Source organism: Oncorhynchus kisutch, linkage group LG24 (genome assembly GCF_002021735.2).
Source record: "Oncorhynchus kisutch isolate 150728-3 linkage group LG24, Okis_V2, whole genome shotgun sequence".
Classification (NCBI taxonomy): Eukaryota; Metazoa; Chordata; class Actinopteri; order Salmoniformes; family Salmonidae; genus Oncorhynchus; species Oncorhynchus kisutch.
In genome coordinates, this window is record NC_034197.2 from 46,091,646 (window position 1) to 46,114,589 (window position 22,944).

At 43.8% G+C, this 22,944-nt stretch overlaps 1 protein-coding gene across 1 annotated transcript; it reads left to right on the forward strand.

Moving 5' to 3' along the window:
* The first annotated feature begins 2,200 nt into the window (after nt 1-2,200).
* ndnl2 (necdin-like 2) lies at nt 2,201-22,702 on the forward strand. Its single transcript, XM_031804117.1, has 10 exons — nt 2,201-2,331; nt 2,585-2,652; nt 2,775-2,894; nt 5,661-5,724; nt 9,137-9,311; nt 13,210-13,289; nt 13,502-13,544; nt 13,676-13,738; nt 17,693-17,807; nt 22,371-22,702. Exons 2-10 carry the CDS (start codon nt 2,596-2,598, stop codon nt 22,485-22,487), a joined length of 834 nt encoding a protein of 277 aa, XP_031659977.1. The 5' UTR covers nt 2,201-2,331; nt 2,585-2,595; the 3' UTR covers nt 22,488-22,702.
* The last annotated feature ends 242 nt before the right edge of the window (nt 22,703-22,944 follow it).

Below are 22,944 nucleotides of genomic sequence, written 5' to 3' on the forward strand. Positions count from 1 at the left end.
GGTATAGCCAGTGTGAAGCCCGGGGTTTGACACCATCCACATTAAAAATCTATTGGGCCGAAATATTAGAAGTTTTTTGCAGTTCCAACCAAAGACTGCAGGCCAAAGCCGATTGAATTTGGAAGTTGTTACTCTGCTTGGCAAAGATGGATCTCGATTTGCGGCAGACCCTGGCAACGCACAATATCACAAGGGTTGTAAAGCCGAGGTGCTCAGCGCTGAGGAGTTAGGCCAGTTCGTTGAACTGAGTTCGCAGGCTATTCCTTTGGTTCACAAAAGACTGGAAGTCAAAATTATTTTCACTGTAATGTCTACATTATTTTCACTGTAATGTCTACATTAGAATAGAAGCAATTAGAGTCCATTCAAACGGACTCTGTAATTCTCCTGCCCCCTAAAAAAAGGTCATGTGGAAACGTGCCTGATAAGAACAGATTTGTGTTGGGCCGCCCGGACTTAGCCTGTTTGCGCAACATTGTAGTCTATAAAGACCAACACGTGGCCATTGCTGTGGTGAGAGAGAGAGAAGCTGTCTCTCACAGAACTAGATTGAGATTCACTTTATAATATCCCTCTCACTCCTCTGATAGACATGAGCCGGCAACTCATCTCCAGCGTTGCACTTCATCATGTATTTCCTTATTGTAGGGTGCTGGGGATGCTGCAGCACCAATAATCAATTGAAATACATTTGCCAAAGTTCTATAATTACTGCTGTCTGATCAGAAAGAAATGAATTCATTCCATAAACTACACCAGGAGTTGGCCTATAATTTAACCACAGAGGATCAATAGTTTATTTGTAAGAAAACAGCCTATCAGTGTATTATGTGTAGCCCAATCACAAGACATGCCTACAATCGGGAACGCACTGTAAAATCAGTCAGTGAACAGCATGCAGCCAAAACAGGTCTTTAGCAATATTTAAAATACTATCGCGGGAAAACACAGAGGTTGGAAAGCAAATGTATCCTGCTGAAAAAAAAGTAGACTAATCTGTCTGTAGGCTACTAAGTTATCAACTTCCAAATAGGTATATTTAGCGAAAAGCATTGTTTAAGTAAAATGAGAGAGAGAAGCTTTAGGCACATGCGCATTGGCCATCATCGTGAGCTGCACATCATTGGGTGAGTGAGTCAGTGAAACTGGAATGCTTTTTTAGGACTATGATTTCCCCTCATTTTTTTATTTATTATTATTTATTTATTTAACCTTTATTTAACCAGGCAAGTCAGTTAAGAACAAATTGTTATTTTCAATGACGGCCTAGGAACAGTGGGTTAACTACCTGTTCAGGGTATTGTACGCTCATATTGTACAATATCTAAAATGATGTAGGTTAAGTCAGTTAAGAACAAATTCTTATTTACAATGACGTCCTACACCGCCCTATGGGGACTCCCAAACACAGCCTGGATTCGAACCAGGTACTGTAGTGACGCCTCTTGCATTGAGATGCAGTGCCTTAGACCGCTGCGCCACTCGGTGGAAGTGGCTGCCAAAGTGGAAAGGAGGTCCAGGAAAATAGATATCATTGTGGAAGCGGCTGAAAGATTTCTCTGCGGAGGACTTGCATGGATTATTGTCACAAGCTGTACCACTCTCTCAGGCCCTAGAGTCTGAGAAGGGAGATTTGAAGGAAGGAATACGTGGGAGTTTTGGTTATGTCAATGTACTATTTTCATTTGGGTGAATTAAATAAGTTAGTTTTCCCTATCAGGTATGGATTTTCTTTTTACCTTGTTTTTTCAACCTGTCCATTTGATGGCGGCAATACACCTTTTGGGGTTGTAGTCTGCCATAAAACCCACAGAAGAAGCACAGATAGAACAATGAGACAGATTTCACCAGGATGTATAAACGTGAAGCATCCGCTTGGCGTTTCCACTCACTACCAAATATGGAAGTGAGAGGAAGCCCACTGGCCGGTATTGGGAGAAGATGAAACTAAATGGATTTTGGCCGAAATTCTGCACATTTTCTCATCGATTAAACATTTGATTTCAATACAGTTTTCTATTCCCAAAACTAAAATCTGTTATGAAAAGAGTGGACTAAGTTTTGTAGAAGGAGTGCAAAGGCGCACTGCATTGAGTAGGCGTTTCCTAACGAAAATATGCAGATGAGGCTTAAACGTGCCAATAGGATCTCGCTAGTGCGTGCTTGGCTCTGCCCACTATGACTCATTTTCCATTGAAACGAGAGGCTGTGTGGTCTATCTTAGTTTACATGAATCTTTGAAGAAGAAAAATATGAAGATTGTACGTCATCAACACGCGTCTCGACAAGCGGGAGTTTGAGAAGCGGAAGAAGTTTCTAAACAGCCTTTTCGTGAGTGAATAGCTACTTAACGTTACTAGCATTAATACTTTTCTCGGTTTAAATACATTTTAGATTGCTTTTGATACATCATTTTACATTAATGTTGCCTAGTTTGCTTCGGTAGCTAGCTTGCTGGCTTTGGCGTGTCCATCACTAGTTAGCTAGCTAACGTTACGCCAGCCAGAACGCTAATAGCTAACGGTAGTTGAAAGATGAAGGGGCTACACTTGTGTTGTTGATATTGTCCCCCCCCCCCCCCCAGTCAGAGCCGTGATGTCTCAGAGAAAGAGAGCATCCAACACACAGAGCTCCCAGAACAAAGGAGTTCGGGTAACTAACAACACACCTACTTCATCTCTCTATACCTACATCACCCCCCCCCCCCCCCCCCCTCTCCAGCATCTCTAAAAGAAAACATCCCTTTATGTTGATGATGCTTTTGTCTCTGTTAGTCCCAGCGTTGGGAGGCGGTGCTAGGTGATGATGAGGATGACCCGTCCTTCACCCAGCCCAGTACGTCGCAGGTACAGAAGGGTCTGGACAGACTGACACCTGCTCAGGTCGACCTAAAGGTAATACACACACACACTCTATCGCTCATATCTCTCTCATATCTCTCTCTCTTTCATGTCTCTCTCATATATCTCTCTTTCATATCTCTCTTTCATATCTCTCTTTCATATCTCTTTCATATCTCTCTTTCATATCTCTCTTTCATATCTATCTCTCTCTCTTTCATATCTATCTCTCTCTCTCTCATATCTATCTCTCTCTCATATCTATCTCTCTCTCATATCTCTCTCATATCTATCTCTCATATCTCTCTCTCTCTCTCATATCTCTCTCTCTCTCATATCTCTCTCTCTCACATATCAATTCAATTCAATTCAAGGGCTTTATTGGCATGGGAAACATGTGTTAACATTGCCAAAGCAAGTGAGGTAGACAACATACAAAGTGAATATATAAAGTGAAAAACAACAAAAATTAACAGTAAACATTACACATACAGATGTTTCAAAACAGTAAAGACATTACAAATGTCATATTATATATATATACAGTGTTCTAACAATGTACAAATGGCTAAAGGACACAAGATAAAATAAATAAGCATAAATATGGGTTGTATTTACAATGGTGTTTGTTCTTCACTGGTTGCCCTTTTCTCGTGGCAACAGGTCACAAATCTTGCTGCTGTGATGGCACACTGTGGAATTTCACCCAGTAGATATGGGAGTTTTTCAAAATTGGATTTGTTTTCGAATTCTTTGTGGATCTGTGTAATCTGGGGGAAATATGTCTCTCTAATATGGTCATACATTGGGCAGGAGGTTAGGAAGTGCAGCTCAGTTTCCACCTCATTTTGTGGGCAGTGAGCACATAGCCTGTCTTCTCTTGAGAGCCAAGTCTGCCTACGGCGGCCTTTCTCAATAGCAAGGCTATGCTCACTGAGTCTGTACATAGTCAAGGCTTTCCTTAATTTTGGGTCAGTCACAGTGGTCAGGTATTCTGCCGCTGTGTACTCTCTGTGTAGGGCCAAATAGCATTCTAGTTTGCTCTGTTTTTTTGTTAATTCTTGCCAATGTGTTAAGTAGTTATCTTTTTGTTTTCTCATGATTTGGTTGGGTCTAATTGTGCTGCTGTCCTGGGGCTCTGTAGTGTGTGTTTGTGTTTGTGAACAGAGCCCCAGGACCAGCTTGCTTAGGGGACTCTTCTCCAGGTTCATCTCTCTGTAGGTGATGGCTTTGTTATGGAAGGTTTGTGAATCGCTTCCTTTTAGGTGGTTGTAGAATTTAACAGCTCTTTTCTGGATTTTGATAATTAGTGGGTATCGGCCTAATTCTGCTCTGCATGCATTATTTGGTGTTCTACGTTGTACACGGAGGATATTTTTGCAGAATTCTGCGTGCAGAGTCTCAATTTGGTGTTTGTCCCATTTTGTGAAGTCTTGGTTGGTGAGCGGACCCCAGACCTCACAACCATAAAGGGCAATGGGCTCTATGACTGATTCAAGTATTTTTAGCCAGATCCTAATTGGTATGTTGAAATTTATGTTTCTTTTGATGGCATAGAATGCCCTTCTTGCCTTGTCTCTCAGATCGTTCACAGCTTTGTGGAAGTTACTTGTGGTGCTGATGTTTAGGCCAAGGTATGTATAGTTTTTTGTGTGCTCTAGGGCAACAGTGTCTAGATGGAATTTGTATTTGTAGTCCTGGTGACTGGACCTTTTTTGGAACACCATTATTTTGGTCTTACTGAGATTTACTGTCAGTAAGTAAATCTCTCTCTCTCTCTCTCATATATCTCTCTCTCTCTCTCTCATATATCTCTCTCTCTCTCTCTCATATATCTCTCTCTCTCATATATCTCTCTCTCTCTCATATATCTCTCTCTCTCTCATATATCTCTCTCTCTCTCATATATCTCTCTCTCTCTCATATATCTCTCTCTCTCTCTCATATATCTCTCTCTCTCTCTCATATATCTCTCTCTCTCTCTCATATATCTCTCTCTCTCTCTCATATATCTCTCTCTCTCTCTCTCATATATCTCTCTCTCTCTCTCTCATATATCTCTCTCTCTCTCTCTCTCATATATCTCTCTCTCTCTCATATATCTCTCTCTCTCATATATCTCTCTCTCTCATATATCTCTCTCTCTCATATATCTCTCTCTCTCATATATCTCTCTCTCTCATATATCTCTCTCTCTCATATATCTCTCTCTCTCTCTCTCATGTATCTCTCTCTCTCTCTCTCATATATCTCTCTCTCTCTCTCTCATATCTCTCTCTCTCTCTCTCTCATATATCTCTCTCTCTCTCTCTCATATATCTCTCTCTCTCTCTCTCATATATCTCTCTCTCTCTGTCATATATCTCTCTCTCTCTCATATATCTCTCTCTCTCTGTCATATATCTCTCTCTCTCTGTCATATATCTCTCTCTCTCTCTCTCATATATCTCTCTCTCTCTCTCTCATATATCTCTCTCTCTCTCTCTCATATATCTCTCTCTCTCTCTCTCATATATCTCTCTCTCTCTCTCTCATATATCTCTCTCTCTCTCTCTCTCATATATCTCTCTCTCTCTCTCATATATCTCTCTCTCTCTCATATATCTCTCTCTCTCATATATATCTCTCTCTCATATATCTCTCTCTCTCTCTCTCTCTCATATCTCTCTCTCTCTCTCTCTCTCTCTCTCTCTCTCTCTCTCTCTCTCATATATCTCTCTCTCTCTCTCTCTCACACATATCTCTCTCTCATATATATATCTCTCTCTCTCTCTCTCTCTCTCATATATCTCTCTCTCTCATATATCTCTCTTTCCCTAGACAGCTGAGGTTGTCCAGTTCATCTTCGTTAAGGACCAGAAAAAGTTCCCCATCCGCAGAGCAGGTAGGAGCTGATGAAACACTACAACTTCCTTCATGCTCCCTCACAGGGCTCCAACTACTTATGCTTTATAAGCAATGTCTTAGCCAGTCGTGCCAACGAAAAAGAACTAATTCAATTAGGGCTGTCCCCGACAAAATAATAAATCTTTGTCGACCAAGAGTCTATTATTTCAACCAATCCATTGGTCAAAATGTTAACATATGTATTTTTCCATATAGACACATCCTATGTGTTTCAATCAAATCAACTATATGCACTGAGCTTGTCTGATGTTTTAAGCCCACTGGTTGATTTTTTTATTGAATCTTTATATAACTATGCAAGACAGCTAAGAACAAATTCTTATTTTCAATGACGCTCCTAGGAACAGTGGGTTAACTGCCTGTTCAGGGGCAGAACGGCAGATTTGTACCTAGATTTGTACCTTGTCGGTTACTAGTCCAACGCTCTAACCACTAGGCTACCCTGCCGCCCCAACGATTAAAAAATTAACACACTGATGACTACAGGGAACGGCAGATTTGTGGCAACAGTTTGGGGAAGGCCCTTTCCTGTTTCAGCATAACAATGCCCCTGTGCACAACGCAAGGTCCATCCAGAAATGGTTTGTCGAGATCGGTATGGAAAAACATTGGACTGGCCTGCACAGAGTCCTGACTGAAATTGATTTGATTGGTCCAGGCTCTACACTACATGACCAACAGGATGTGGACACCTGCTTGTCCAACATCTCATTCCAAAATCATGGGCATTAATATAGAGTTGGTCCCCCTTTGCTATTGTAACAGCCTCCACTTGCTTTCCACAGTCAGCGTTCAAATTCAACCCAAAGGTGTTCGATGGGGTTGAGGTCAGGACTCTTTGCAGGCCAGTCAAATGTTTTTCCACACTGATCTCAACAAACCATTTCTGGATGGACCTTGCGTTGTGCACAGGGGCATTGTTATGCTGAAACAGGAAAGGGCCTTCCCCAAACTGTTGCCACAAAGTTGGTAGCATAGAATCATCTAGAATGTTATTGTATGCTGTAGCATTAAGATTTCCCTTCACTGGAACCAAGGGGCCCGAACCATGAAAACAGCCCAGACCATTATTCCTCCTCCACCAAACTTTACAATGGGCACTATACATTGGAGCAGGTAGAGTTCTCCTGGCATCAGGAGAGGTCAAGCAAGACCTGATGAGAAGTTTTATATGTGCCCTAGCCTACTACGCAAAGGCACTATGGATTTATTTTCCCTGGTTGACACAGACATGCTCGGGAAAGTGATATCACAACTTAAGCCTTCTACCTGCCCCCTTGGTCTTATCCCCACCACCTTCTTCAAAACAGTTTTTATATAATATCTGATGTGAAAGTGCTCGTTAAGCCCTGCTTGTTAAGCCCTGCTTGTTAAGCCCTCCCTGTCCACAGGCATTTCCCCCACTGAACTAAAAACTGCTATGGTGAAACCCCTTCTGAAGAAAGAGAATCTAGATTCTTCAACTCTTACCAATTATCGGACAATCTTCAACCTTTCATTCTTAAGCAAAATTCTGGAGAATTTGGTTTTCAAACAGCAAAATATTTTAAGTGCCAACTGTATTTAAAAAATGTCTGGTTTCAGGTCCAACACAGAGACAGCCTTAGTTAAAGTGGTAAATGATCCTAGAGCCAACACAGAGACAGTGTTAGTGGTAAATGATCCTAGAGCCAACACAGAGACAGTCTTAGTGGTAAATGGTCCTAGAGCCAACACAGAGACAGTCTTAGTTAGTGGTAAATGAGATTGGCCTCCGGGCCAGGAGAGGTGGGTTGGCCTCCGGGCCAGGAGAGGTGGGTTGGCCTCCGGGCCAGGAGAGGTGGGTTGGCGCCTCCGGACCAGGAGAGGTGGGTTGGCCTCTCCGGGCCAGTTCTAAATTGGTTTTTGGGAGCACAGATTCTCTCTCTGTGCTTTGGCTCCAACAATAAGTACCTTGGTCTTGATTTAGTTGATACAGTCTAATAATTTATCTGTGGAGCTAAAACCTGTTTTCTCTTTGTCATTATGGGGTATTGTGTGTAAATTGAGGAAAAAATATATTTTAGTCTATTTTAAAATAAGCCTGAAACTAAACAAAATGTGGAAAAAGTTAAGGGGTCTGAATAGTTTCTGAATGTACTGTACATTACCCCTTGCCAGTGTTATCAGAAAGCAGAGTATTGATTTTCACTGCTACGCAGATGATACCGAACTTTGCATTTCTGTGTAACCAGAGGATTTTAGCTCCACAGATAAATTATTAGACTGTATTTGTGATAAAAATTATTGGATGGCTCACAACTTCTTCCAGCTAAATCTAGATAAGGCCGAGGAACTTATTGTTGGAGCCAAAGCACAGAGAGAATCTGGCCGCACATTTTAATGGGCAATGAAGATAAAACACCAGGTAAAAAACGAGATGCTATATTAGATCCTGAACTCAATTTTGAATCACACAGTTTCTAGTTACTATGCCCCCAGCCTCTAGTAACTGCGCCCCCAGCCTCTAGTTACTATGCCCCCAGCCTCTAGTAACTGCGCCCCCAGCCTCTAGTAACTGCGCCCCCAGCCTCTAGTTACTGCGCCCCCAGCCTCTAGTAACTGCGCCCCCAGCCTCTAGTTACTGCGCCCCCAGCCTCTAGTTACTGCGCCCCCAGCCTCTAGTTACTGCGCCCCCATCCTCTAGTTACTGCGCCCCCAGCCTCTAGTTACTGTGTCCCCAGCCTCTAGTTACTGCGACCCCAGCCTCTAGTTACTGCGCCCCCAGCCTCTAGTTACTGCGCCCCCAGCCTCTAGTTACTGCGCCCCCAGCCTCTAGTTACTGCGCCCCCAGCCTCTAGTTACTGCGCCCCCAGCCTCTAGTTACTGCGCCCCCAGCCTCTAGTTACTGCGACCCCAGCCTCTAGTTACTGCGCCCCCAGCCTCTAGTTACTGCGCCCCCAGCCTCTAGTTACTGCGCCCCCAGCCTCTAGTTACTGTGCCCCCAGCATCTAGTTACTGCGCCCCCAGCCTCTGGAATAGCCTGCCAATAACCTGAGGGGGACTGAAACTGTGGACATATTTCAAAGAGATCTTAAAACACACCTTTTCTTGAGCTTTGATTTTACTTTGTGTGCTTATTAGTCAGTTTTTATTCCTTTGTTTGTGTAATGAATATTTAAGTTTTGCATTTTTGTCGTTTTTATTCGTTTTTGACCTGTGTTGTAAATGTGCTGTATAAATAAAGCTTGATTTTTATCTTCTCTCTCTCTTCCCGTACCCTCTCTTTTCCCCTCTATCCTCCCCACCTCTCTCTCTCTCTCTCCATCCCCTTCTCTTTTCCCCTCTATTCTCCCCACCTCTCTCTCTCTCTCTCTCTCTCTCTCTCCATCCCCTTCTCTTTTCCCCTCTATTCCCCCCCCCCTCTCCAGACATCGTGAAACATGTTGTGAAGGAGTACAGGAACATCTACCCTGAGATTATAAAGAGGGTGGGATGTGTTTTTGAGACCGTGTTTGGTCTGAAGCTGGTGGAGATCGACTCTAAGAACCACGTCTACATCCTCATCAACAAACTGGAGCAGCTAGAGGGAGAATCTCTCAACATGTAGGTCACTGTGTGGAAAGACTAGAGGGAGAATCTCTCAACATGTAGGTCACTGTGTGGAAAGACAAGAGGGAGAATCTCTCAACATGTAGAAGCACGGTGGCTAGGAAAAACTCCCTAGAAAGGCCAAAACCTAGGAAGAAACCTAGAGAGGAACCAGGCTATGAGGGGTGGCCAGTCCTCTTCTGGCTGTGCCGGATGGAGATTATAACAGAACATGGCCAAGATGTTCAAATGTTCATAAATGACCAGCATGGTCAAATGATAATAATCACAGTAGTTGTCGAGGGTGCAGCACGTCAGCACCTCAGGAGTAAATGTCAGTTTGGCTTTTCATAGCCGATCATTAAAATAATCTCTACCGCTCCTGCTATCTCTAGAGAGTTGAAAACAGCAGGTCTGGGACAGGTAGCACGTCCGGTGAACAGGTCAGGGTTCCATAGCCGCAGGCAGAACAGTTGAAACTAGAGCAGCAGCACGGTCAAGTGGACTGGGGACAGCAAGGAGTCATCATGCCAGGTAGTCCTGAGGCATGGTCCTAGGGCTCAGGTCCTCCGAGAAAGAAAGAGAGAGAATTAGAGAGCGCATACTTAAATTCACTCACGACACCGGATAAGACAGGAGAAATACTCCACATATAACAGACTGACCCTAGCCCCGACACATAAACTACTGCAGCATAAATACTGCAGGCTGAGACAGGAGGTGTTGAGAGACATTGTGGTCCGGTCCAACGATACCCCCGGACAGGGCCAAACGGCTAGGATATAACCCCACACACTTTGCCAAAGCACAGCCCCCACACCACTAGATGGATATCTTCAACCACCAACTTACCATCCTGAGACACAAGGCCGAGTATAGCCCACGAAGATCTCCCCCACTGCACAACCAAAGGGGGGGTGCCAACCCGACAGAAAGATCACGTCAATGACTCAACCCACTCAAGTGACGCACCCCTCCTTGGGACGGCATGAAAGAGCACCAGTAAGCCAGTGACTCAGCCCCTGTAATAGGGTTAGAGGCAGAGAATCCCAGAGGAGAGAGAGGAACTGGCCAGGCAGAGACGGCAAGGGCGGTTTGTTGTTCCAGTGCCTTTCCGTTCACCTTCACACTCCTGGACCAGACTACACTCAATCATATGACCCACTGAAGAGATGAGTCTTCAGTAAAGACTTAAAGGTTGAGACCGAGTCTGCGTCTCTCACATGGGTAGGCAAGACCATTACACAAAAATGGAGCTCTATAAGAGAAAGCCCTGTCTCCAGCTGTTTGCTTAGAAATTCTAGGGACAATAAAGAGGCCTGCGTCTTGTGACCGTAGCCTACATGTAGGTATGTACGGAAGGACCAAATCGGAAAGATGGGTAAGAGCAGTAAAACCTTCAAATCAACGCTTGCCTTAACAGGAAGCCAGTGTAGAGGCTAGAACTGGAGTAATATGATAAAATGTATTGGTTCTAGTCAAGATTCTAGCAGCTGTGTTTATCACTAACTGAAGTTTATTTATTGCTTTATCCGGGGAGGTGGAAAGTAGAGCATTGCAGTAGTCACAGTGACAAAAGCATGGATACATTTTTCTGCATCATTTTTGGACAGAAAGTTTTTTGCAATGTTACGTAGATGGAAAAACGTTGTCCTTGAAACAGTCTTGATATGTTCGTCAAAAGAGAGATCAGGGTCCAGAGTAACGCCGAGGTCCTTCACGGTTTTATTTGAGACGACTGTACAACCATCAAGATGAATTGTCAGATCTAACAACAGATCTCTTTGTTTCTTGGGACCAAGAACTAGCATCTCTGTTTTGTCCGAGTTTAAAAGCAGAACATTTTTCACCATCCACTTCCTTATGCCTGGAACACAGGTTTCCAGGAAGGGCAATTTTGGGACTTCACCATGTTTCATCGAAATGTACAGCTGTGTGTCGTCCTCATGGCAGTGAAAGTTAACATTGTTTCCCGAATTATATCACCAAGAGGTAAAATATATAGTGAAAACAGTAGTGGTCCTAAAATGGAGCCTTGAGGAATACCAGAATTTACAGTTGATTTGTCAGAAGACAAACCATCTACAGAGACAAACTGATATCTTTCTGACAGATAAGATCTTAATCAGGCAAGAACTTGTCCGGGTCGACCATTTTGGGTTTCCAATCTCTCCAGAAGAATCTGGGGATCGATGGTATCAAAAGCAGCACTAAGGTCTAGGAGCACGAGGACAGATGCAGAGCCTCGGTCTGACGCCATTAAAAGGTCATTTACCACTTTCACAAGTGCAGTCTCAGTGCTATGATGTGGTCTAAAACCAGACTGAAGCATTTCGTATACATTGTTGGTCTTCAGGAAGGCAGTGAGTTGCTGTGCAACAGCTTTTTTTGAGAGAGAGAGGAATGGGAGATTCGATATAGGCCAATAGTGTTTTATATTTTCTGGGTCAAGGTTTGGCTTTTTCAAGAGGCTTTATTTATTACTGCCACTTTTAGTGAGTTTGGTACACATCCGGTGGATAGAGAGCCGTTTATTATGTTCAACATAGGAAGGCCAAGCACAGGAAGCAGCTCTTTCAGTAGTTTAGTTGGAATAGGGTCCAGTATGTAGCTTGAAGGTTTAGAGGCAATGATTATTTTCATCAATGTGTCAAGAGATATAGTAGTAAAACACTTGAGTGTCTCCCTAGGTCCTGACAGAGTTGTGCAGACTCAGGACAACTGAGCTTTGGAGGAATACGCAGATTTAAAGAGGAGTCCGTAATTTGCTTTCTAATGATCATGATCTTTTCTTTATGAATTTATCACTGCTGAAATGAAAGCCATCCTCTCTTGGGGAATGTTGTTTTTTGTTAGCTTTGCGACAGTATCAAAAATACATTTTGGATTGTTCTTATTTTCCTCAATAAGTTTGAAAAATAGGATGATCGAGCAGCAGTAGGGGCTCTTCGGTACTGTCTTTCCAAGCTAGTCGGAAGACTTCCAGTGTGGTGTGGAGCCATTTTCTGTATACCAGGGAGCTAGTTTCTTATGTGAAATGTTTTTGTTTTTAGGGGTGTGACTGCATCTTGGGTATTGCGCAAAGTTAACCACATAACTGAGGAACTCAATTTAACTGAGGTTTGTACTCTGACGTCCTTGTGTAGGTGGAGGGAGTCTGGAAGGACATCAAGGAATCTTTGAGTTGTCCAAGAATTTATAGCACGACTTTTGATGCTCCTTGTTTGGGTCTGAGCAGATTATTTGTTGCGATTGCAAATGTAATAAAATGGTGGTCCGATAGTCCAGGATTATGAGGAAAAACATTAAGATCCACAACATTTATTCCACTGGACAAAACTAGTATGACTGTGACAGAGTAGAGTATGACTGTGATAGTGAGTAGGTCCAGAGACATGTTGGACAAAACCCACGATGGCTCCGAAAGCCTTCTGGAGTGGGTCTGTGGACTTTTCCATGTGAATATTAAAGTCACCAAAGATTAGAATATTATCTGCTATGACTACAAGATCCGATAGGAATTCAGGGAACTCAATGAGGAACGCTGTATATGGCCCAGGAGGCCTGTAAACTGTAGCTATAAAAAGTGAATGAGTAGGCTGCATAGATTTCATGACTAGAAGCTCAAAATACGTTAATGTCGGTTTTTATTTTGTAAATTGAAATTTGCTATCGTAAATGTTAGAAACACCTCCGCCTTTGCAGGATGCACGGGGGATATGGTCACTAGTGTAACCAGGAGGTGAGGCCTCATTTAACACAGTAAATTCATCAGGCTTAAGCCATGTTTCAATCAGGCCAAACACATCAAGATTATGATCAGTGATTAGTTCATTGACTATAACTGCCTTTGAAGTGAGGGATCTAACATTAAGTAGCCCTACAGTCTCAATGTGTGTGTGTGTGTTTACAGGAGTCCCAGTAATCCAAAGACAGGTCTACTCTTCGTAATCCTCAGCATCGTCTTCATGAAGGGGGGTGTGGTCAAGGAGAGTGAGTGTTCCGTTGGCTTTGTCACAATTCTGACACCAGTGTATCCAATGGGGGGGCCACAACTCAATTGTTTTGTAAAAAAAAATCCATATATTTGGCAATTCTTGTCTGTCCCCCCCCCCCCCCCCCCCCCCACTTATTGATGACATCACAGTGTCGTGTGTATGCCCCTTCTCCTCACTGAGATGTCCCATCATGCTTTGTGTTTGTAGGTATGGTGTGGAACACACTGAAGAAGCTGAGAGTTGATCAAGGGTAAGTCTGTGTGGCTGATGATCATAGGTTCCTTCACTGTCCCAGTCCCATCACCAGGTTTGATAATCACTAGCCAGTTGTGGAGTGAGATTAAAGTATGATCTGTGTGTTGACTGTTTTGACCCACCCAGGGAGAGACACGAGATTTTTGGAGATGTGAAGAAGGTCGTTACTGATGAGTTTGTCCGTCAGAGGTGAGTCTCTCTCGACCCTGAATGGGTAATGTGTGGTAAGACATGAGTTGTGAACTCATATACCAGTTCACCTGCAGTGAAACAACTAGGAGGTCGGTTGTATTGTCTGGGTGTGATGGTCGGTTGTATTGTCTGGGTGTGATGGTCGGTTGTATTGTCTGGGTGTGATGGTCGGTTGTATTGTCTGGGTGTGATGGTCGGTTGTATTGTCTGGGTGTGATGGTCGGTTGTATTGTCTGGGTGTGATGGTCGGTTGTATTGTCTGGGTGTGATGGTCGGTTGTATTGTCTGGGTGTGATGGTCGGTTGTATTGTCTGGGTGTGATGGGCGGTTGTATTGTCTGGGTGTGATGGTCTATACCACACCACAGGACAGCAGTAGGAAGATGAGAACCTGTCTATACCACAGGACAGTAGTAGGAAGATGAGAACCTGTCTATACCACACCACAGGACAGCAGTAGGAAGATGAGAACCTGTCTATACCACAGGACAGCAGTAGGAAGATGAGAACCTGTCTATACCACACCACAGGACAGCAGTAGGAAGATGAGAACCTGTCTATACCACACCACAGGGCAGTAGTAGGAAGATGAGAACCTGTCTATACCACAGGACAGCAGTAGGAAGATGAGAACCTGTCTATACCACAGGGCAGTAGTAGGAAGATGAGAACCTGTCTATACCACAGGACAGCAGTAGGAAGATGAGAACCTGTCTATACCACAGGACAGTAGTAGGAAGATGAGAACCTGTCTATACCACACCACAGGGCAGTAGTAGGAATATGAGAACCTGTCTATACCACAGGACAGCAGTAGGAAGATGAGAACCTGTCTATACCACAGGGCAGTAGTAGGAAGATGAGAACCTGTCTATACCACAGGACAGCAGTAGGAAGATGAGAACCTGTCTATACCACAGGACAGCAGTAGGAAGATGAGAACCTGTCTATACCACACCACAGGGCAGCAGTGGGAAGATGAGAACCTGTCTATACCACAGGACAGCAGTAGGAAGATGAGAACCGGTCTATACCACACCATAGGGCAGTAGTAGGAAGATGAGAACCTGTCTATACCACACCACAGGGCAGCAGTAGGAAGATGAGAACCTGTCTATACCACAGGACAGCAGTAGGAAGATGAGAACCTGTCTATACCACACCATAGGGCAGTAGTAGGAAGATGAGAACCTGTCTATACCACACCACAGGGCAGTAGTAGGAAGATGAGAACCTGTCTATACCATAGGGCAGTAGTAGGAAGATGAACCTGTCTATACCACAGGGCAGTAGTAGGAATATGAGAACCTGTCTATACCACAGGACAGCAGTAGGAAGATGAGAACCTGTCTATACCACAGGGCAGTAGTAGGAAGATGAGAACCTGTCTATACCACAGGACAGCAGTAGGAAGATGAGAACCTGTCTATACCACAGGACAGTAGTAGGAAGATGAGAACCTGTCTATACCACAGGGCAGTAGTAGGAAGATGAGAACCTGTCTATACCACAGGACAGCAGTAGGAAGATGAGAACCTGTCTATACCACACCATAGGGCAGTAGTAGGAAGATGAGAACCTGTCTATACCACACCATAGGGCAGTAGTAGGAAGATGAGAACCTGTCTATACCACACCACAGGACAGCAGTAGGAAGATGAGAACCTGTCTATACCACACCATAGGGCAGCAGTAGGAAGATGAGAACCTGTCTATACCACAGGACAGCAGTAGGAAGATGAGAACCTGTCTATACCACAGGACAGCAGTAGGAAGATGAGAACCTGTCTATACCACACCACAGGACAGCAGTAGGAAGATGAGAACCTGTCTATACCACACCACAGGGCAGTAGTAGGAATATGAGAACCTGTCTATACCACAGGACAGCAGTAGGAAGATGAGAACCTGTCTATACCACAGGGCAGTAGTAGGAAGATGAGAACCTGTCTATACCACAGGACAGCAGTAGGAAGATGAGAACCTGTCTATACCACAGGACAGTAGTAGGAAGATGAGAACCTGTCTATACCACACCACAGGGCAGTAGTAGGAATATGAGAACCTGTCTATACCACAGGACAGCAGTAGGAAGATGAGAACCTGTCTATACCACAGGGCAGTAGTAGGAAGATGAGAACCTGTCTATACCACAGGACAGCAGTAGGAAGATGAGAACCTGTCTATACCACAGGACAGCAGTAGGAAGATGAGAACCTGTCTATACCACACCACAGGGCAGCAGTAGGAAGATGAGAACCTGTCTATACCACAGGACAGCAGTAGGAAGATGAGAACCGGTCTATACCACACCATAGGGCAGTAGTAGGAAGATGAGAACCTGTCTATACCACACCACAGGGCAGCAGTAGGAAGATGAGAACCTGTCTATACCACAGGACAGCAGTAGGAAGATGAGAACCTGTCTATACCACACCATAGGGCAGTAGTAGGAAGATGAGAACCTGTCTATACCACACCACAGGGCAGTAGTAGGAAGATGAGAACCTGTCTATACCATAGGGCAGTAGTAGGAAGATGAACCTGTCTATACCACAGGGCAGTAGTAGGAATATGAGAACCTGTCTATACCACAGGACAGCAGTAGGAAGATGAGAACCTGTCTATACCACAGGGCAGTAGTAGGAAGATGAGAACCTGTCTATACCACAGGACAGCAGTAGGAAGATGAGAACCTGTCTATACCACAGGACAGTAGTAGGAAGATGAGAACCTGTCTATACCACAGGGCAGTAGTAGGAAGATGAGAACCTGTCTATACCACAGGACAGCAGTAGGAAGATGAGAACCTGTCTATACCACACCATAGGGCAGTAGTAGGAAGATGAGAACCTGTCTATACCACACCATAGGGCAGCAGTAGGAAGATGAGAACCTGTCTATACCACAGGACAGCAGTAGGAAGATGAGAACCTGTCTATACCACACCATAGGGCAGTAGTAGGAAGATGAGAACCTGTCTATACCACACCATAGGGCAGTAGTAGGAAGATGAGAACCTGTCTATACCACAGGGCAGTAGTAGGAATATGAGAACCTGTCTATACCACAGGACAGCAGTAGGAAGATGAGAACCTGTCTATACCACAGGACAGCAGTAGGAAGATGAGAACCTGTCTATACCACAGGACAGTAGTAGGAAGATGAGAACCTGTCTATACCACAGGGCAGTAGTAGGAAGATGAGAACCTGTCTATACCACAGGACAGCAGTAGGAAGATGAGAACCTGTCTATACCACACCATAGGGCAGTAGTAGGAAGATGAGAACCTGTCTATACCACAGGGCAGTAGTAGGAAGATGAGAACCTGTCTATACCACAGGGCAGTAGTAGGAAGACGAGAACCTGTCTATACTACAGGACAGTAGTAGGAAGATGAGAACCTGTCTATACCACAGGACAGCAGTAGGAAGATGAGAACCTGTCTATACCACACCACAGGGCAGTAGTAGGAAGATGAGAACCTGTCTATACCACACCACAGGGCAGTAGTAGGAAGATGAGAACCTGTCTATACCACAGGACAGCAGTAGGAAGATGAGAACCTGTCTATACCACCGGGCAGTAGTAGGAAGATGAGAACCTGTCTATACCATAGGGCAGTAGTAGGAAGATGAGAACCTGTCTATACCACACCATAGGGCAGTAGTAGGAAGATGAGAACCGAGACCACATCACTGTCAGCACCTCCTTCCACTCCTCACATTTTAAACGTTATACTATGTGTGAGAGAACAGGGTGACGTGAGTATCTGTATGATAACCAGAGACTGTGAGTATCTGTATGATAACCAGACTGTGAGTAGGTGACTTGATAAAATGTGCTGATCTGTTCTTGGACCTCTGGTGTTTCTCTAAATACTTTTTACCTGTCAGTTGATTCAACTCTCCGTAAAATGAATGGACTAAACCTGTGTGTGTGTGTGTGTAGGTACCTGGAGTATGTGCGTATCCCACACACAGAGCCGTTGGAGTTTGAGTTCCGTTGGGGTCAGAGGGCAGACATGGAGGTGTCAAAGGTCAAACTACTGGAGTTCATTGGACAGGTGAGACACTGCCGCCTCCCGGGGTAGGGGTGTGTGTGTTTAGTGCATAGTGAAAGTCTACACACCCCTTGCACCCCTTGTTGTTCATCACTAGAAGGCAGTTTACAGGTCTTGTTGTTTGATTGTCAAGCCGATATGAGTCAAATCTGTAACTAGGCCCATCAGGAACATTCACTGTCTTAGTAAGCAACTCCAGTGTATACAGTGCACTTGGAAAGTATTCAGACCCCTTGACATTTTCCACATTTTGTTACGTTACAGCCTTATTCTAAAATTGATTAAATTAATCTACATACAATTCCCCATAATGACAAATAGGAAGTAGATTTTTAGAAATTTTAGCAAATGTATTACAAATAAACTGAAAAACCTTATTTACTTAAGTATTCAGACCCTTTGCTATGAGACTTGAAATTGAGCTTAGGTACATCCTGTTTCCATTGATCATCCTTCAGATGTTTCTACATCTTGATTGGAGTCCACCTGTGGTAAATTCAATTGGATTGGACATGATTGATTTGGAAAGGCACACACCTGTCTATATATGGTCCCACAGTTGACAGTGCATGTCAGAGCAAAAACCAAGACAGGAGGTTGAAGGAATTGTCTGTAGAGATCTGGCACAGATCTGGGGAAGGGTACCAAAACATTTCTGCAGCATTGAAGATCCCCAAGAACACAGTGGCCTCCATCATTCTTAAATTAAAGACGTTTGGAACCACCAAGACTCTTCCTAGAGCTGGCCACCAGGCCAAACTGAGCAATCAGGGGGAAGGGCCTTGGTCAGGGAGGTGACCAAGAAACTGATGGTCACTCTGACAGAGCTCCAGAGTTCCTCTGTTGAGATGGGAGAATCTTACAGAAGGACAATCATGTCTGCAGCACTCCACCAATCAGGCCTTTATGGTAGCGTGACCAGACGGAAGCCACACCTCAGTAAAAGGCACATGACAGTCCACTTGGAGTTTGCCAAAAGACACCTACAGACTCTCAGACCATAAGAAATAAGATTCTCTGGTCAGATGAATCCAAGATTGAATTCTTTGGCCTGAATGCCAAGTGTCACGTCCGGAGGAAACCTGGCACCATCCCTACTGTGAAGCATGCAAATGTAATATTTCTTTAAATACATTTTAAAATTGTATTTAAATTTTAAATAAATTTGCTAACATTTCCAAAAACCAGTTTTTGCTTTGTAATTATGGGTAGTATGTGTAGATTGAGGGGGAAAGAAACAATTTAATAAATTTTAGAATAAGACTAACGTAATAAAAACACAGTATAATTCTATGTGTGGGGTACAGGGATGGGGTAGTTAATCATGTTTGCATAATAAGTTGCATTGACTCATTCTGTGTTAAATAATAGTGACTATTTGTTAAGCACATTTTTACTCCTGAACGTATTTAGACTTGCCATAACAAAGTGGTTGAATACTTATCGACTCAAGACGTTTCAGCTTTTCATTTCTTATCATTACAAATAAACTGGCACTTTGACTTTCTGGGGTGTGGATGAGTGATACAACATCTCAATGTAATCCATTTTAAATACAGGCTGTAACACAACAACATGTGGAAAAGTCAAGCGGTGTGAACACTTTGTAGGCGCTGTCTCGTCATTGAGCAGCTCAAGCAGAACAGTTGCTGTGGAAACGTGCACACTGAGAGCCGCCATGTGGAGCGAGCTGCCCAGGGAGAGATCGCGTGACGGAGCGGCTGATGTGTTTACTAACGGAGGAAGTTATTTCTGGTTTCGGCTTGGCTTTGCCTTAAATTTGGCAGAAGCAAACAGGCCAGGATAGTGTTGGGCCTGAACATCGGCGACATGGGTAGGGCTCGGGCTTAAAATTCAGGGCCGTTCAGGGCTCTACCTACTAGCTTCGTCTTCCTCAGGATCGTACTCTGTGTTTTAAATAACTCAACTGGCTAGTTTGCCTGTCTGTAAAGAGAAGGGCAGGCTGTACCCCTCTGATTGGATAGAGCCAAACTGTCTTTGATCACTCGCTTCATACTTCACCCGATAACTTCTCATTGCACTTTGTTCAACTCCTGACCCGCAACTCTCCACAACCATGCAGCTACTGATCACTACTGAGCACAACCACACAGCTACTGAGCACAACCACACAGCTACTGAGCACAACCACACAGCTACTGAGCACAACCACACAGCTACTGAGCACAACCACACAGCTACTGAGCACAACCACACAGCTACTGAGCACAACCACACAGCTACTGAGCACAACCACACAGCTACTGAGCACAACCACACAGCTACTGAGCACAACCACACAGCTACTGAGCACAACCACACAGCTACTGACCCGCAACTCTCCACAACCACACAGCTACTGACCACAATTACTGATCACCACGCAACTACTGAACCAACTCTCCACAACCATGCAACTACTGATCACTAACCAGTCACTACCACTACTACTGTAGACACTACCACTACTATAACCAGTCACTACCACTACTACTGTAGACACTACCACTACTATAACCAGTCACTACCACTACTACTGTAGACACTACCACTACTATAACCAGTCACTACCACTACTACTGTAGACACTACCACTACTATAACCAGTCACTACCACTACTACTGTAGACACTACCACTACTATAACCAGTCACTACCATTACTATAACTATAACCAGTCACTACCACTACTATAACTATAACCAGTCACTACCACTACTATAACTATAACCAGTCACTACCACTACTATAACTATAACCAGTCACTACCACTACTATAACCAGTCACTACCATTACTACTGTAGACACTACCACAACTATAACCAGTCACTACCACTACTATAACCAGTCACTACCACTACTATAACCAGTCACTACCACTACTATAACCAGTCACTGCCACTACTATAACCAGTCACTGCCACTACTATAACCAGTCACTGCCACTACTATAACCAGTCACTGCCACTACTATAACCATAACCAGTCACTGCCACTACTATAACCATAACCAGTCACTGCCACTACTATAACCATAACCAGTCACTGCCACTACTATAACCATAACCAGTCACTACCACTACTATAACCATAACCAGTCACTGCCACTACTATAACCAGTCACTGCCACTACTATAACCAGTCACTACCACTACTATAACCAGTCACTGCCACTACTATAACCAGTCACTGCCACTACTATAACCAGTCACTGCCACTACTATAACCATAACCAGTCACTGCCACTACTATAACCATAACCAGTCACTGCCACTACTATAACCATAACCAGTCACTGCCACTACTATAACCATAACCAGTCACTACCACTACTATAACTATAACCAGTCACTGCCACTACTATAACCAGTCACTGCCACTACTATAACCAGTCACTGCCACTACTATAACCATAACCAGTCACTACCACTACTATAACCATAACCAGTCACTGCCACTACTATAACCATAACCAGTCACTGCCACTACTATAACCATAACCAGTCACTACCACTACTATAACTATAACCAGTCACTGCCACTACTATAACCAGTCACTGCCACTACTATAACCAGTCACTGCCACTACTATAACCAGTCACTGCCACTACTATAACCATAACCAGTCACTGCCACTACTATAACCATAACCAGTCACTACCACTACTATAACCATAACCAGTCACTGCCACTACTATAACCATAACCAGTCACTACCACTACTATAACTATAACCAGTCACTGCCACTACTATAACCAGTCACTGCCACTACTATAACCAGTCACTGCCACTACTATAACCATAACCAGTCACTGCCACTACTATAACCATAACCAGTCACTACCACTACTATAACCATAACCAGTCACTGCCACTACTATAACCATAACCAGTCACTACCACTACTATAACTATAACCAGTCACTGCCACTACTATAACCAGTCACTGCCACTACTATAACCAGTCACTGCCACTACTATAACCATAACCAGTCACTGCCACTACTATAACCATAACCAGTCACTACCACTACTATAACCAGTCACTGCCACTACTATAACCAGTCACTGCCACTACTATAACCATAACCAGTCACTGCCACTACTATAACCAGTCACTGCCACTACTATAACCAGTCACTGCCACTACTATAACCAGTCACTGCCACTACTATAACCAGTCACTGCCACTACTATAACCAGTCACTGCCACTACTATAACCATAACCAGTCACTGCCACTACTATAACCATAACCAGTCACTACCACTACTATAACTATAACCAGTCACTACCACTATTAAACAGCTAGCTAGCTACCACACCACATTTTCTTCAGGAAATGTACTTTTCTAATTTTACAAATGTTCTGAAATTAATTTCTTTCACTTTGAAAATGTGGAGTAGATTGTGTAGATCAGTGGGGATTCATTTTTTAGTTTAATCCATTTTTAGATTAAATTAGACATTTTAAGGCAACAGAATGTAAACCTTGCAAAGATGTGTGGACTTTCACTAGGTACTGTAGCTGTGTAACTGAGGTGGTCCTTTCTCCCGTCTGTTAGCTCCATGAACAGGATCCTCAGAGCTGGACTCAGCAGTACAGAGAAGCCACCGCCCCTCCTGCCGCCCCGGCAGTTGTCACCTCTGCTAACACGAGCGCCAGTGTTAGCCAGAGATAGAGGGGGGTTGTGGGAAGTCATTCTGTGTGTTTGTTTAGTGTGTGTTCTACTCCAGTCTGTTTCTGTTGGACTGTTCTGTTAGTGAAACAATAACAGTAGATAATCGCACACCGGTTCATTCAGTCATTGTTATATTAATTTAAGGTGACATTGTTTTCATTTGTCAAGTTCAACAATAAAAATGATTTTATACAAATGTTATTTTTTACCCTCAATGCGATTGACTTGCTTTTCTTTACTTTTACACACATTAAGACAATGTAGTCGTGTCTTGGTTATGCATAGTCCCAGTTTATTAGTAGCTATGGGGTTAATTACTAAGATGCACGATACAACAAGCAGGTACAACATCAGTCAGTACACCCCAAAACGCTACACCTGTTTGACCCTCTGCCCCTCGGTGTTCATCCCCCCCCCCACACCTTGTAGCTCTGAGGCTTCTGATATTATAAGTCAT

Bases quoted from the DNA above. Each gene is read 5' to 3' on its own strand.
- ndnl2 (XM_031804117.1), top strand. From the start codon at position 2,596: ATGTCTCAGAGAAAGAGAGCATCCAACACACAGAGCTCCCAGAACAAA. The intron at 13,290-13,501 runs GTGAGTGTTCCG...TTGTGTTTGTAG, and splicing joins GGGGGGTGTGGTCAAGGAGA to GTATGGTGTGGAACACACTG. The intron at 17,808-22,370 runs GTGAGACACTGC...CCCGTCTGTTAG, and splicing joins TACTGGAGTTCATTGGACAG to CTCCATGAACAGGATCCTCA.